The sequence below is a fragment of the Moschus berezovskii genome, chromosome 2, assembly GCF_049115385.1.
Source record: "Moschus berezovskii isolate FMDL1 chromosome 2, NW_MosBer_1.0, whole genome shotgun sequence".
In the NCBI taxonomy this organism is placed as follows: domain Eukaryota; kingdom Metazoa; phylum Chordata; class Mammalia; order Artiodactyla; family Moschidae; genus Moschus; species Moschus berezovskii.
The window spans coordinates 84,321,086-84,338,555 of NC_142461.1; the positions used below are offsets into that span (position 1 = coordinate 84,321,086).

Below are 17,470 nucleotides of genomic sequence, written 5' to 3' on the forward strand. Positions count from 1 at the left end.
GCATGAGCCCAGGACATAGAGAGTACAGTAAAAAGGAAGTGCGGCAGGAGATGATGGGAAAGGGTAAAGAGGATGTGTTATCATTCTGGCTACCGCTCTACACAGTGCCTCAAGGAGACACTGGAGAGGGCTACTGGGCAGGTGCACCATGATTTTCAGAGAAGCTACAAATAAACTGGAGGGAGCATGAAGCAGTCTGTAGGAGGAAAGGATGGGGTAGGAGAAGGAGTTATCAGCCAGGTTTCTTCCCATTGCTTGCTTGCTGCTGCTAAGTCACTTCAGTCGTGTCCGACTCTGTGTGACCCCATAGACAGAAGCCCACCAGGCTCCCCCGTCCCTGGGATTCTCCAGGCAAGAACACTGGAGTGGGTTGCCATTTCCTTCTCCAACGTGTGAAAGTGAAGTCGCTCAGTCGTGTCCGACCTTTAGCGACCCCACGGACTGCAGCCTACCAGGCTCCTCAATGTATCACCCAGTCTCCACTCCCTGTACTGTATATATCCTGGACACACCCCTATGACTACTCAGAAGTCAGATCCTATCCCCTGTAAAGCAGCATTTCATCCAAATCTAGAGGTGGTAAGGAGCTTAACGTCTATCTGCACTTTGGCAACCGAGAGGGCCTTGCATTCCAAGAAGGTGTCTAGTCTTCCACAGGAAGTGGGACACTATAGGCCCAAGCAGGACTGGCCATCTACAGGGACAGCTGAGGCCAACTGAGTGAATGAGGGTCTAAGGAGGGAATCTGAGGGGCTGCTGGAGGCATCAAAAATATGCCCAAACTACTCACATTTTAGCTTTAATTAGTTTTTATGTAATATAAATTTAAGGCAATATAAGCATGCAGTAAACATGGAAGCTTTTATATTTATTCTTGCAAGATTTTGATTCAGGATAAATACAATAAGTTCTTCTTGAAAGAGAATACTTTCTCCTCAACAAACAAAGTAAACAAACGTATAACATTCTAGTGCTCCAGATCACTAACAAGGCTTTCCTTTTCTGAAAATCTGGTTTGATTTGGTCTTGTACTGAGAAATTTCACTGGAGAAACAATTTCAGCTATTATTAACACCATTTATATTCATATACATAAAACTCACATCTTACAATCAAAGTATCCACTTCTATGTTGACAGAAGCCATACATTAGACATTAATAAGATCAGGTATCCATTCAGCACTCTTTCCTAAATCATTTTGCCAAAATGAGAATTTATAAGTGAGATTTATCCTCCTGCATGATTGATTTTCCAGAAACAAAACCAGTTATGTGATAGAACTTAATTCCTCTAAACAGATTTGGTGTTTCATGTTTCAAACCGATAAGGACAATCTGAGTCTATATTCTGGAATAGCAATTAATCCAAAATAAAAAATGGTAGCTAATAACCTGTTTCATAAAATCTGAGCCTTGTCTTTTTTCAACCACGTCGAGTAATAAGGGTATGAGAATGAGTGGCCCAATGATTTGTTGCCCACACACATGCCCAATCTTTATCATGGAAAATGCCATCAAGCAAAAGAGCATCTGGCCTTTGATATTTCTTTAATATACATTAAAAAACCCCAAATATCCCATAAAGAAAAATGGGAAACTTAATCCCAAATGTTTAATCTAAGTCAGGGAAAAATGTATTATTGAGAGAATATGCTGTCCACTATTATTGGGAAATGGTAAAGATGCACTAAGAATAAAAATCAGAAGTGGACAAGACCTAAGGTCAATTTTTAATAACTTCGCCTTTTTCAGCAAAGAGATTTTTTATGTTTTATTGTCTAGAAGAAGTAACTTTTAAATACTTTTATTTAAATATTTTAAAAATCAGTCATTTATATTTTAAGTTTACCCAGAATAAATCTATGTCGACTTTTAGACTTAAATTTATATTTAGTCTATTTTTAAAAGTACGTTTTTATAATGATGTACAATGTGATACATTGGCATCATGTAGTTTAGCAGACTTTTTCATGTGTTTTATAGCTGTCGAATCAGAAATGTTTTCTATTAAAGGATTCTTTAATTTGAGACTTCTTGAATAAAATCTTGATCGTCTTCCAAATAAATTCTGCAACTTTTCTGAACAACTTATTACAATATTTAACAATGCTGATAATTTCCCCCTCTAATAGAGCCTAGTCCCTAAAGTTGTTCTCCAAGCCTAGGTCTTTTTGCTTTAAATTTGTAAAAATGAATGATTGATTAGGATCATTTTTATACAGTCCTTCATTTACTTAATTTTCTTTTCTTGAGGTGGATATTTTTATTTGCTAGACTTTTACCAAAATCTCTTTAGCTTTTTCTGATACTTTAAAATTTAGCCCAAATCTCCATCATTTGCTTCAATTTTGCTATAATATTAGTTCCTATTAAAGGTCAGTATAAATGAGACTATTGTGATTTTTGTCAAATGTTTCTCATTTTATAAACTATACTTCTGAGGTGTATCTTTAATTTTATTTATTAATATATTGGAATGAATCTGGAAATTTTCTATTGCAGGTTTCCAGTTTTTAAATTGATTGAGCAGTTAATGGAATTCTGTTTAGGGCTTATTTGGGGCCACTTTGCTAGATTTTGGGAAAATAAACATTTATAAACAAATCCAACTTGTTTTGATTGTATAACTGGAGGAAAAAGACACGTCAGAAAGTAGTTGTAATGTGTGGATAACAAAACCAGTTGTCCAAAAAGTGTGTTTCAGAGTAGGGAAAATGGTGGGAAGGAGTGAGTGATTGTACCTACAGAGGTGAAGGAGAGCCTCATGTAGGTTATTTTGGAGTTACATCATGAAACAGAGCAAGATTATGGCAGATGGCAGGCAAGGAAAATGGATGAAAGGAGAAATAAATGTGTTCCAGAAGAAAAGGGGTGCATGTATACTCAGATCCCCATAGAGAGAGTTGTGAAAGGATGTTGCATTTTGTAAACTGCCTAGACTTCAACATTGCTGACATATAGAAGAAAGAGGGAAGAATGGAACTGAGAAGGTGGTTGGAGGATAATGAAAAGAAGCCTGTATACTCTGCTAAGGTATTTGTACATTATTCTGTAGATAGTAAGTTTTCTAGAAGAAATATTTTTGAGATTTATATCTTAGAAAAAAATTCAAAGCACAGAGAATGAATTGAAATGGTTTTTCCTGCGATCAGAAGAAACAGCATGGAGAGGAATTCATATGAGAGAAAATAAGAACTCGAATGAGACTGTGATCTGGTTCTGGAATTTGTGGCTGTTGATGGGAAGTGGAGAATTAAGAAAATGAGGAGAGTAAAGGAGGTAAAGAAATGATTAGCCAAGATGAGCAATAGAGAAAGGGGGGCAACTCTGAGAAGACAGTGCTTTCACAGAGTTGTCTGTGCTACATCCTAATGATAGGAAATAGAGTTCTGGGGACAAGAAACCACTGGGAAGTTAGCATATTTATAAGTGATGGATCAGATCATAGGCAAGAGCAAAACCCAAAGGACGCTTGTAAGCGATGAGAAATAATAAAAGTCTAGAACCATAAACCAAGGATTACTAACATTTGAGAACTGGGTTTCCCTTGTGGTTCAATTGGTAAAAATAAATCCATCTGCAATACAAGAAACCAACTGCAATGCTGAAGACCCAAGTTCAATCCTTGGGTTGGGAAGATCTCCTGGAAAAGGAAATGGCAGCCCACTCCAGTATTCTTGCCTGGGAAATCCTATGGACAAGGGAGCCTGGCAGGTTACAGTCAATGGAGTCACAAGAGTCAGACATGACTTAAAAACTAAACCACCACCACCACCGCCAAGAAATGGGATGAGGAAGTGAAGTCAGTGAAGAAAACAAGCAAGCAAACAAAAAAACAGAGAAGGCAACATATAAAAAGTAAAGAATTTGGAGAGAAAGTGTCTTAGCTTCAGAGACAAAGAGTTTTAAGGAGAAGGGCCAGCAGCATTTCATATTACAGGGTTCAGCTGGAATGTTTATAGGTGCGACAGCATCAGACTCTTTCTTTTGACCTTAATGATTAAGACATTGTGAAGAGAATGGAACAAGAACAAACAGAGAACATAACTACAGGAAACTCTGAAAAATCCTGGTCATTATAGAAGGAAATGGGTGAGATTGAGAAACTGTGAAGTTGTGGCTTAGTGCTTGCTTTCTTCTGGTTTTTTTTTTTTGTTGTTGTTTGTTTGTTTTAAGCAAAAGTGACCTCAGCGTGATTATAGGCTAAAGGATATAATCTACTTGAGAGAAAATGAGGGATGTGATTGGATGGAAGTAAGAACTACAGAGGACAACCCTTGGGATGAAGAATGAGCATCTCTTCTCCTGAGGATAAACAGGACATGCCTTGTGAGTTGTTGGTCCACTGGATGGCACTGACAGACCAGGTGCTTTTGATGCTCATAGATGTCGCTGTCATGCCCAGACATGGGAGTTCATTAGACATGGAGACAAAGGTCATAGACCCAGGTCGAGAAGTCTGGAAACCAGAAATGAAAGTGGGAAATGAGGAAACAAGGAAGAAATAGAATATGTTAATTCTTATTTTTGGACCTAAAAAGGATGTTATGTGGCCTAGTAGGAGAAAAGGATAGGTAGGGAGGGGAGGCAGTGTTCAAGGACTTGGGATTTGGAGTCAGATAAAAATGAATCCATATCTCAGCTGAGACCCTTATTAAGTGTATGAGCTAATGCAATAAACTTAACCACTCTCTGCCTGAGTTTCTTCACACGTCAGTTGAAGGCCATGGCGTTAACTTCACAAGATTATTGTAAGGAAATAAAGAAGTTGATATAAAACTTTCAGAGGGAAGACATATAGAATATATTCTGTCTGATCATTTTGATTACACCGAATAACTATGAAAATGGGGAGAATGGTGAAATGTTCTGGCACAAGGGCTCTATGACCTCTGTGAATTATGAGTAAGCCATTTGGTGGGATAACTTGAAAAAGGTAAAGCTTTGGGAGAGAGATGCCATTCAAAAAATAGGAACTGACTAGGAACACATAAAAATTCTGCAAAGCATTCATGACATTAGTCTTGGCAATGATTTCAGGGGTATGTTAAATGCCCTTATCATAATGATAATGATGAAAGTGTCTCTGCGTAGAGTCAAAACCCCAACTTAAGTAGGTGGCCATTATTTGTAATGTTACTATATTGAGTAGTCAACTCATTTCTCTAAATTTGAGGAATATGAAGGGGATTGTAGAAGAAGAAAATGTGGATGAGAGAGTGGAGTGAATCATCAAATGATGGAGAGAGAGAAGGGTAGGTTGAATTGCCTGCTGAATCAGGACACAGATATGGACATGAAAGGAAGTGAAATCCAGGGCTTGACATTGGGAGAACACACAAAGGTCTGCAGATTTCAGTAACCTCAAAACCAAGCATGACAGGGTGGGAGTAAGAATGACTCAGAAAGCAGGAGTTGTTAAGCAAAAGACAGAATGAAGATTATTAACCATGGAGAGAAGGTGAAGCAGTGAGCTCATGAAGAGCATAAGATATGGGCCAAAGTCATATGAGTGAGCACCAGGAGGTGACTAAGGGTAATAGAGCAAGCAAAGCAAAAACTCACAAAACAGACTGCTTAACCAGTAAACCAAATATAAGCCCTAATGTATAAAATTGAAAATTTTAAAATGTCCAAACCTTCCCTCCAAAGCACAAACCCTAACTGCACTTTGGTACCTTCATTTATGAATTTAGGAAATATTCATTGAAGAACAGTTAGTTACCAGACATAGTTCCATACATTGGAAAAATAGTGGAGGAAAAAGCAAGCAAGTTCCCAGCTCAGGGAATTAAACTCTAGTGGGAGAAAAACAGACAGCATAAAACTATGTATATTAATTCAACTAGGGAGAGATCTGTGGTGAAATTAAAATAAGTAGGTAGAGAGTAATCAGTAATATTGGAATGCCACTATTTTATATAAGACAGTCAGAGAAAAGACTTCTGACAAGGTGACATTTAGCTAGGATCTGATGGAGAAGGAGTCGGCCATGTGAAGATTGGGAGGTATTCCAGGTAAACAGGTGGTGTAAAAGCCCAGTGGGAAGATCAAGTTTAACAGAGAAAGACAGAAACAAGATCAATATGTCTGCACTAGTCTAGTGAGAAAAGCATCTCTTTTCCCTAAATGTTTCATGTTTTAACATGAATATGATCACACTGTATATTCAGTTTTCAAGGACAACACGGTAGTTAAAAACAGACTCTGAAGGGGTGCTGCTAACATTCAAATACTGGCTCCTCCTTTCCTGCGTGTGTTACCTTGGGAAAGCTTACCAAACCGTTCTGACACATTTTCTTACCTGTAATATGATAATAATAATAGTACTTACTTCATACAGGTTCAATAAGTATTAATAGCCATAAAACACATAGAGAAATGTTTGGCCCATAAACAGTGCTTCTTACGTAAAATCTTTTCTTCACATTTTTTTTTTTCCTGATTGCATTATGTGGGAAAGATAGTCTTTTTTCTTACATATGCTTATTGATGATTATTTCTATTGGTTCTGAGTGTCCCATAATTCAAGTAACTGTAGAAACAGGTTGCTCTTAATTTCTCTATGTCATAAGTCACTTGACAATAAACATCATTATCGTGTTTTAAGATTTTCCACAGCAGTGATCACCTGGGTTGTGGAGTATGGGAAGATAGTAAAAGTATTTCACAGTCTGAAGCATTCATAAGAGCCACGCTCATCTTGATTAGTTTCTCATGGAATTATCTCCAAATAACAAAAGAAAGATACACTGTCAGCTGATGCTTTGCCAACTGAATTTATCCTGAAGGAAAGTTGTGCTTGGCCTGAACAATGTTTCCAAAAAATTTTTATTGAGTTGCCAAAGATCAAGAAAATCTTAAAATTTACTATTAAAAACTCCTTATTTCTGGCTTCTTCTGAAAAATAATTTATTTACTATAAACTGATAGTACATAGTGGGTAAGAGGCAAAAATTTTGGATAGATTTCTTATAACTTTTTTTTACTACTTTTCCATAATTTTATGCTTTAATCTTAAGTTCATACTGTTAAAAATTATATAAAAATATTATAAGCTTTGTATACTAAAAACTTAAAGTATTCTATTGAAAATGGCTTGAGAAAATGGAACTTAATCTCTAGGAAAACCTAGAGTAGCTCAGAACATGTAAAAATATTTGGAATCTTTGAAATGTGGCTTTAAATAACTTTCTTTAAAAATAGTAAAGAAATTTTCCAAACAGGTAAGTTTTCATTTTAATGTTTGGAGTTATGCAGATTTAAAGTTATGTACGTATGATGCACTTGAACTAAATGAAAATATGAAGAGACAAATATAGTGGACATTCCCATTAACTGATTATTATGAATTACTGAAGTAAAAACAGCATTTAAGTTACATCCACATTGTACTGTATAAAAGGAAGCACACGCCATAATCTATTTGATCAAAATTAAATTGACTAAATACAAATACATAAATATATATTACACTTATGTGTATAGTCTTAAAAACCAGAAAAGTGAATTCTTAAAAGCCATACAATTGATCTTTTAAATTTATTATTTTTCCCTTTTTTTCAGCTTTTTTGAGATATAGTTGACAAATAATATTGTGTAAATTTAAGGTGTATTGTGTGGTGGTTTGATATACATGTGCATTGTGAAATTATTGCAACACTAAGACTAGCTACTAAAAATATGCATCACCTCACATAGTTAACTTTCTGTGTGTGTATATGTGTGGTTATAAATTTTAAGATCTACTCTCTTAGTAATTTACAGTGTTAACTATAGTCACCATGCTGTATATTCGATCCCCAGAATTTATTCATCTTATAACTGAAAATGTGTACCCTTTAACAAATTTATTCCCATTACCCCAGTGCATGGTAACCACCCTGTTTCTGTGAGTTAGACTTTCAGACTCTGCATGTATCTGAGATCAAGAAGAATTTGTCTTACCCTACCTTACTTACATATATATATGCATATATTTATATATATTTATAAATGGGCTTCCCTGGTGGCTCAGTGGTAATGAATCTGCCTGCCAAACATGAGTTTGATCTCTGGGTGGGGAAGATCCCCTGGAGAAGGAAATGGCAACCCACTCCAGTATTCTTGCCTGGGAAATCACATGGACAGAGGAGCCTGGTAGGCTACAGTCCACAGGATCACAAAAGAGTCAGATATGACTTAGCCACTAAACAACAAGGCAATAGTATTTTATATATATGTATGCTGCTGCTGCTGCTAAGTCGCTTCAGTCATGTCTGACTCTGTGCAACCCCACAGATGGCAGCCCACCAGGCTCCTCTGTCCCTGGGATTCTCCAGGCAAGAACACTGAAGTGGGTTGCCATTTCCTTCTCCAATATATATGTGTGTGTGTGTAAACATTTTCTTTATGCATTTATCCATTGATTGGTTGACGGACACATCATTTCCATGTCTTGGCTATTGTAAATAATGCTGCAGTGAACATGAGTGTGAGAATATCTATTTGAAACTGGAAAAGAGAAAGAAGAAAGCCTTTATGCCATTACTATATAGCTATTAAATCAATAACTTATTTTTTCTGACATGCATCACCAGTGTTGTGTGCTTTTTCTTCTTATTACATTTTTGTTTACAGAAAACTGGGAACAAACCAGAAAGTGTGGATTTGTGTGGGGCACATATTGAGTGGGCCAAGGAAAAATCAAGCAGAAAGAATGTCTTTCAGGTAAGAATGTTACATACATTCAAATTGTTCCTATTCTTTCTAAATCTTAGCTCTCTTGGGTAATCAAAACAAGACTACCTTGTTAAAGATGTTTTCATGAGCTTGAACTAGTTGTGCGGAGGTCATTGTGAAAAACTGGATTCTCTTCCTGTCAAATTTTGGTTGTTTGTTTTTTCCCTGGTGACTGGTTGCTATCTAAACACAAAATGTTTATTGTGTGCTGATTAATTATATACCCAAAAGTCATTGACTTTTACAGTGTATTTCATAGCTGTTTGGGATTCCAACCTAGAATGCTTGGCTTACATAGATTTAGTGTAGGATTTTCAGACATAAACAAACTAAGATTCACTAATTATGATAAACAATTTGCATTCACTGCCATTCCTGCCTTCCAGTCATAAATTATATTTACCAGTGTAACTTGGGGGATGGAGAGAGCTGAACAGCTGTAGAAATCAATGTTTTCGTATTATATAATTTATTTTTTTGAAAAAAATAGCTGATAATTTCAATCATGCTGCTTTGAATGGAAGGAACCAGATGAAATCCTTCAAAGAAAGGAAATGGGAAAACAATATTTCATGTATGATTTTACTAAAATCCCTTTGGCAATTAATAGCTTGACATTACAGAAGTTGATCTTTTTTCTATATTTATATGACATTTAATTTACTTTTAGATCTCCAAAGTAACCCAGAACTTTATAGGTTTGTTTTGGAATTTATATCATTTAGTAGAAACTAGATCGTCATAATTATTGTATTAAATGTATTCTGAGACCATTTTGGAGAAGGCAATTTTAACCTTTAAAGAAAAATCAACTCTATTCTTAAATGCATTACTAAAATTAATGTATAGGGTCTTATAGAAGAATACGTAGGTGACATTTTTTATCTGATCTCTCATTGGGAAGAAAAACCTGATTTTCAGTTTGGTTTTTCACTTTTCAGATGCTTAATCAGGTCTAGCCAAATAATTTGGACTCATAGTAATTAAAAAAATGAAAAAAACGAAAAAGCACTTTCAACATATTATGGAATATCTTATTTTTTCTGATTACAGTTGAATTCTGTTTAGGCATTCATTTTTATAGGGTAAAGTTTTTGCTTTTGTTTTTGTTTTAACCCAAAGAAGAGGAAGAAGGAAAAAAGGAAGGAGAGAAGAAAAAAGAAAGGAATAAAGTATAGAAAACTAAGTATATTTGCCAAGAAATCAAAGGACTAAAACAAAAAGTGATTAGAAGGTGAATTTACGGAATCAAGAAGTAAAATTAAATTATGCTTTTAATTGAGGAATTGTAGATCAGTGGTATATTCTGTCTCCCAATTTCTTGCTTTTTTAATTCTGCTATAAATAAGAAAATTTAAGTGTTATAATCCTAGCCTCTGTGACAACCTGGATAATTAGTATGGCTAGTTCTGAACTAGATAAGGTGAATTAAGGGGTTTAGTTTTATTATGTGCTGTTAGTTTAGCATCCTAATTACCAATGTTGTATAATACAGATGTTAAAATTTGATATTGACATAAATTCCTGGATAATAGAAACAAGCCCTCAGAGTTGAATTAAGGAAGACTTTTTCAGTTTCTTCTATTAACCTTATAAAGAGTTACATTAGATCACAAATGAGGATGATAATCAAATATGAATGATGTGTACAAGCTGTGAATATAGAAGAAAATATTCACGTATATTTTACATAGCTATGAATGTAGTATGTATAGATATATATTTAAATCACCTATATTGATAATATGCATCATCCTAACCTTTTCTGAGTGTGACTAGATACCTCTGTTATAATATTTTACTCATTTTCATATTTCTGAATGTAGATACTTCCAAAAATATTAAAACTATTCTCATTTTATTAGTTTTCCAGAGGTGACAATCTTACCAGCTAGTTTTGTTTGTAAGGTACATGAGTAGCACATGGGACTTCAGTTTTCTTCCATCTAGGTTACCAGTTTTTGTCTTGTACCCTTTAGTTTAGAAAAACAAGAGGTGATGATAAGGATGTTATGAATAATAAAACTAAAGAAAGATTAAGATTTCATTTCCTGCTTCATTCTTTTAGGGTGAATCATGTGGTTTTCTTGTCATGCTGAAATCTTTTCATCACCTAAACACATAAGCTTAGGTAAAATTTACTAATTCTTATCCATAGTGGCAACCCACGAAAGTAAGTCTTTTGAGAGGAACAATATAAATAGCTTTTATAGTTGTTAATGAAAAAACATCAGAAAGGATTTGCCAGAGAGCTAAATCTAGATGACTTGCATCAATATTTGATTAGGTACATTAGCTGGTATAACTCTCAAATGATCAGAATAAACATGATTGTATCTCAAAAACATGTACTAAGGTATTATTGGGTATGTGAATGTGTGTGTACAGGGTTTCATTACCTACAGAATAATGAAGCATTTCTTCCTGACTGAAAAAGACCATCACAGCTTTAGCTGATGTGCTACATCAGAAATAGCTTTAGAATTCCAAGTTTGAATTAGGCATGGTGTTCAATCTCAGTCTATGAATTATAGATTACAGATATCTAATGACTATTGAGATTTTTGGTTCAAGAAAAATCAAAGAAGAGCAAAATTAGAAATAATTTAAAATTTGAAATATGTCTTGAAAAAGTTGATGGATTAGCAATTATATGCCACATAATTATGATGTCTCTAGAGAAGATGAACATAAAATGAAGAGGAAAGCAAACAAAAAAATCACATGCCTGAGATATGCTTGAAAGACTCAAAAGCAAACATTTGTGACACAAAGAATGGAAGGATTTCATCTGTTTCCTTCGTATATGTCATTTGGACATTTGAGTTGTTCATTTCCTTCTTTGTATTAAAAGTCAGATTTTTTTCATAGTCTTATTAAAAATTCTTGGTATAGATTCATTCTTATTTGATTGGTACATGATAGCATAACTCTGACAGCATTAATTAATTAGATTTTGTATTCAGCTACTCTTAGTAAATCAGAATGATGTTCACTGGCTGAGTTTAAGAACATCTGCCTATTTATAATAGAACAGTTTTTCCTAATTGACCTTAATAATAAATAACACACTTTTTAAATTATTAACAGCTTCTATTATAAAGCATACCTCGACAAATCATAATGTATTTAAAAAGTGTAATTGTATATAGATATATGCATATATGATGTATATGTCAATGTGTAAGTCCACATCTAATAGCTTGACATTAGGAAATAGAGTGATTCTTCCCATACACTTGTTCTTCCCACACACTAACACTGAAAGACGTATTGCACTTATTAAAAAAAAAGGTCATACATATTCTCAACTAAAGTAGTAAATGTTCATTGCTGCTAACTTTTGTTCAATTCTACGTTTAGCGTAATTGTCAAGGACTGTCGCAAGTCTGATGTAGCTTGAGAGAGCATTTAGCAACTGAATGATTTGAAATGAACTGTGGTTCAAGTTTTCTTAGTTAACTTAAGAGCAGCACTAGGTCTTCATCAGGGAAAGAATGAATAAAAAGATTTATGTTCAAATCACACGTTTGAAACATTCCTGCTAAGTTCTAGTTTGCTCTTTGGTGTTTAGCCTGAAATTTAAAGCACTGAGGATTAAAAGGATTACAACATAATCTTAAATAATCCTAAACGTCATTTACAGAGAGGGAGTTGTAATAACTAAATAAAACCATGTGAAAGGGTGGCAGTGTTGTCAGACAGCATCTGTAACGTGAGCGGTGCTTCTGTCACCGTCTTTTCTCTCCTCACGGGTACATTTACAAAGCTTTTTAACAGGACGTTCAGTGGAGAAAATGGTTGCAAAACAATTATAACAATAAGTAATTTTTAAACTTCTGATATCTTCTTGTTTCAAAGTAGAAGGAAAATTTTCACTCAGATTTCCTTCCTTCTTTTGAGCATAAGGCTCTCTGAGCTAAAGGTTTTTAAAAATCCGGGGAAAAGGAGTTCACGATACGGCTCTCAAATAAATAGATAATATGCCTCTAAAACATTCCCATCCTCTAAGGAGCTGCCCCCTTGTTAAATATATGATGGTCCCAAGCACTGTAATTAATCCCATGCCTTTTAATTCAGTACTAGAATATTCTTTAATCCTGTCATGTAAATTAATTTTGCCTCCCCAAAGAATATACAAAGGTAGAGACTCTATCCTATACTGCTTTTTTAAACCATAAGACTGGATATACCTTTTAACCAATGCTATGGTTACTATTAAGGCTAAAATTGAATTTTTAATAAAAACACAAAATTCATTGTCATATTTTTTTTAAGAAATTGTGTCTACTATTATAGGCTCTGCACTCCATGATGATTTCTTAGTGTCAACTCCAGTCACTTTTTAAAATGAGGGTAAAGAATAGGAAATATACTATCTGTTTTCTTGGTCCTTTTCATTACAGCAGTAGGTGATTACTCATTTGAAATAATTAAACCTTTTCTTGGAGCTAAAAGTGACTAGGTCTCGGTTTTTTTGAGTTTCCTTTCAAATAAAATTAAAAATAAATGCACCCATAAACATGCGACAGGCTCATCTACACATTACATGTTTTAAATAAGATATTTTTACTCAGTAAATTATTACAGATTAAAACTTTATCAATTGCCTGCTTTTAAGGCAGAAAAAATTAAATGACTCAAGATGAAAGTCTATTCCCCCCCACCACCACCAGTTTATTACCTCAACAAAAATCATGACCAAGTTTCTTGGGTCTGAGATTCTTTTTTTAATATATAAAAATATCTCAAGGGAGCAGATTCTGTCCCTAGAAGTAAATCTCGGAATAGATTTATCATTAGTTGTATTTCTTTTGTGACTTTGGATGGAGTCTTCTGGCTATAATGTATATTCAACATATTCATGTAATATTGTCCATGGATATGCTTTACATTTAAACATAATTTGATTGCTCTTCCTGATCTGAATATGTCTTAGCTTAAAATCTTTAAGTACTACTTAAGTTTATTAATGCAAAGATAATTTAATAACATCTTGGAAAATGTCATTTTAAGCCAAAAGAAAAACTACTGGTATTTTGCTTTTATCCATTTCCTTCTGTTAAAAGTGATGGTTTAAAATAAATCGGAGCTTTTACCAATTTTCTCTTTCGTTTTTCAATGCTTGTAGTTAGACTAAATGCAAAAGGATGATTCTTCACATTCATATATGCATTAGATTTCGAGTAAAGCTGGTTTCACTTTAGAGAATTACTCACAGTATCTTAAAAGGCACGGCATTAAAAATAAACCAGAGTAAGAGCAGCCTTAATGTCTCATACAGGTTTTTTTTTCCCTTTCTTGCTTGTCCCCAATCATTTTATCTACCTATTAGATATTCATCCATCACTCAGAAGGTGCAGGGGAAAGAACACAGGAGTCTAGGGACGTGTGTTCCAGTTTTGGCGATGTCAGTTGTAACTTTAAGTAGAACCCAGGGTAGGATCCCTCCTCCAGCTTACAGCTTGTCACACCAAAGAAATGAGAGATAAACTTTAATTCACCGGCCTCCTGTCTGTGTTAAGGTTAAAATGAAGCAGTCCGGTATTTGAAAGCAACTTCAGAAGACTGATTTTTAAGATAAATAAGACTGGGTTGTATTCATCATCTAACCACACCATCTCACAGTTCATTGAGAACAGTTCCAGATGTGGATTTGGGGAGAATATGGGTAGGAGAGGTAGGTCTCTATGAGATACAATTCAGGGTCTCTGCTCCACATGCATTCTCTGTCCTGCCTTGTGAACTTAACCAAGAGAATAAGGTGAAATGCACCACTGAAAATCTCTTCATTCATTATCTAAGAATATATGTTCTCAAACTGAAATTAATTTTAGTATCCTTCAGTACTCTTGCCTAGAAAATCCCATGGATGGAGGAGCCTGGTGGACTGCAGTCCGTGGGTTCGCTAAGGGTCAGACACAACTGAGCGACTTCACTTTCACTTTTCACTTTCACACATTGGAGAAGGAAATGGCAACCCACCCCAGTGTTCTTGCCTGGAGAATCCCAGGGACGGGGAAGCCTGGTGGGCTTCCGTCTATCAGGTCACACAGAGTCGGACACGACTGAAGTGACTTAGCAGCAGCAGCAGCAGTCTATAAACAAATAGTATAATTAATGTAATATTTAATCAATGCAAGTTATTTAATTAATGTCACATCCCAGTTAACACTTTAAGAAAAGCATTTTGCCTGGAAAGCCTCTACCAAGTTACTGAGAGCATCTTGCAAAAGGGAACTTAGAAACGAATGCAACAACTATACCCCCAAATAAGAGACAATAGTAAATCTTTTTATTCTCCTGATGAGATACCAGGACATTTTTTTTTTCCTGATTGAAGGGGAACAGAGAATTATTTTTATGATTTTGACTTTTATTTTTACCAGTGGGATTGCACAGAAGAATTTTGATGAATGCAATGAGATAATTTTTCATAATTGGGGACTTGGTTTAAGAATATTAGCATATAGGGGTGTATAAATTTCACTGCAAAGGAGAGTCTGGAAACAGGAAATAAAGATTGCAAGACCTCAAGGTGAGACTCAAAGAGTAAGTTAACAACCTGACTGAGAGAAATAGAAACAAGTCCATGAATGGCAAGTAAAGCCCTCAAATGAAAAACACAACTATTTGTTCAGCCCATGTTACTTGGGAACCACTGTCTTTTTTTCTGACTCATCTTTTCAGAAATAATAAATATATCTGGGGAAAAAACAGGTATAATCTGAAGTATAGAGTTAAAATACTAATAGTGTGAGTGTGTCATCAAATAAAATAATAGGAAGCTTATGTTGACTGGTTATGCCATGAGACTTGGTAGTCTAAGATATGGACTCATTTGCACAGCTTCTTTGTTACACTATCAGAGGGAACAATGCTGTTCATACTTTCTTCATTTGTTTTTAAACTATCATCAGAGTAGAATGCTACTGGTTGAGAGTAAAGATCGACAATAGCCACACTAGTAAATTTCAGTCCCAAATTAACCAAGAGAACCAAGATTTTAAGGTTCCAAAATAAAATAAAATTAGTCAAAATTTAAAAAAAAAGAAAATATCAGTGTGGCTTCTTATACTCCTAATGTTTTAGCAAAAGGATAGGTGTATGTTACCTAAGGGGCAGCTCTATTTGCTCAAAGATAAGAGTTGTCCATTTGGAATAAATTCAAGAGTTTAGTTTGACACCAAGCTAAATGCCACATGCTGTTCTTCATTTTTTGACATCATGATTTACATCCTTTCCTCTTATGAAACGTGCTCTGTTTCTTGATGTTTTGGTCAAGCTGGTGTGTTGGTCACTGAGCCTTACATGGGCTAACAATGCAGTTCCCCATGATCACAGAACCAGAGTGTGGCTAGCTGAGTTATGTGGAATCAAACCTAGGACTTCATGACACCCACCTGAGCAAAAGCCACCACTGCCAATGAGAGATTTCATGGTATCAAAGCAGAATCATCAAGCATTACTATTTTCTCACTTGTAATTTTCTCCTTGTTAAGTACAAAAGATTACATTGATCCTAGCATGACAACATTCAAACCAACTGATTCCCTTTTTGTATCCATTTCAAAGTTTTTATTTTGTATTTTAAAGGAGAGAATTCATATTTATTTCATGATGAATATGGCGTTTTGGTTTGTTTGTTTGTTTTTTATAGCAAGCAGACTTCTTCCAGAAGAAGAAAGGATTTAGTCCCTAAAGTTGGTAGGGATAATAGATGGGGTCAGTAGATGGTATCATATTTTATAGCTTGTCCATAAGGATGACACAGGATGAAATAAACTTGAGTGCTTTTGGATAGTGTAGGATCACTTGCTGATAAATAGTTGATGTCATTCAATTTTTAGAAACACAAGATATTGAGGCTGGATCTGAAAGCAAGAGAATATATATTCACAGTATTTATATACCATAAGCCACTGAGCAGGAGAAAAATCTGGGCAGTGGTGAGCAGAACTCTCAAACCTCAGAGCAGTATTTAAAGCAGTATAAGAAAATAACAAAGCAAGCATCCATAAACAAAGGTTTGAAATGTACACAAGGACAAAAAATAACCAAGGTTAAAATGAAAAGAAAATGCCAGTGTTCATACAGAACTGGAGAAGCCACTTGTAGAATCTATGCAGTCTCTTAATATATGAGGTAAATATGCTACTAAAAATTTAGTCGAAAACAAATATTCGAAAGTGAAGCTATGATCACTGCAGGACAGTTAAAGATTCTCGGTATTTAAAGAAGAGAGGAGGCTGCTGTTTTATCTTAACAAAACAGGATGTTGAGAGATGACCTAAGTGAAAGGATGAATGAAATGCCTGATGCCTGGGAGGAATCAGGAAGGAAGCTGTTTAAACTGTTTTCAGATAACAGATCAGTATGCAGTGATTTGACCAAGGAAGGGGCATTCACTTTTAAGGAAGGTTTAGATGAATTTCTTTTTTAGTAGAAAGCTTGGCCTTCATCCTTGGCCTTGATCCCACCAGTTTGCCTAACGTTTTATTTCCAGCACTAGGAGAAAGTCTAAGTCTGACTTCCTTGGTGAACATGTGCAAGCCAAAAAAATTTACAGTGGGAAAATTAACAAATGGTGCAAACAGCTCAAAAAGGGAAAGAAACACTGATATTGAGGATTCTCTTCCCAAGTAATATAGGCCTTGATAATTTGGGGGGATTTTTAAAAACTTGAATTTGAACAATGCTTCATTTTTCTCACACCCATGATCATGTAGAATACAAGTTTCTGGTATT

At 35.0% G+C, this 17,470-nt stretch overlaps 1 protein-coding gene across 3 annotated transcripts in view; it reads left to right on the forward strand.

The window, feature by feature from the left end:
- Nucleotides 1-17,470, forward strand: part of ARHGAP15 (Rho GTPase activating protein 15) — a 725,608-nt gene that overhangs the window by 144,370 nt on the left and 563,768 nt on the right. For 2 of the 3 annotated variants that reach the window (XM_055398711.2, XM_088829189.1), the window contains exon 6: nucleotides 8,621-8,710. The exons of the other annotated variant lie outside the window; for it this stretch is intronic. In XM_055398711.2, coding sequence (XP_055254686.1) covers nucleotides 8,621-8,710 — 90 coding nt within the window. The remainder of the gene's footprint in view (nucleotides 1-8,620; nucleotides 8,711-17,470) is intronic. 3 annotated transcript variants of the gene reach the window in all.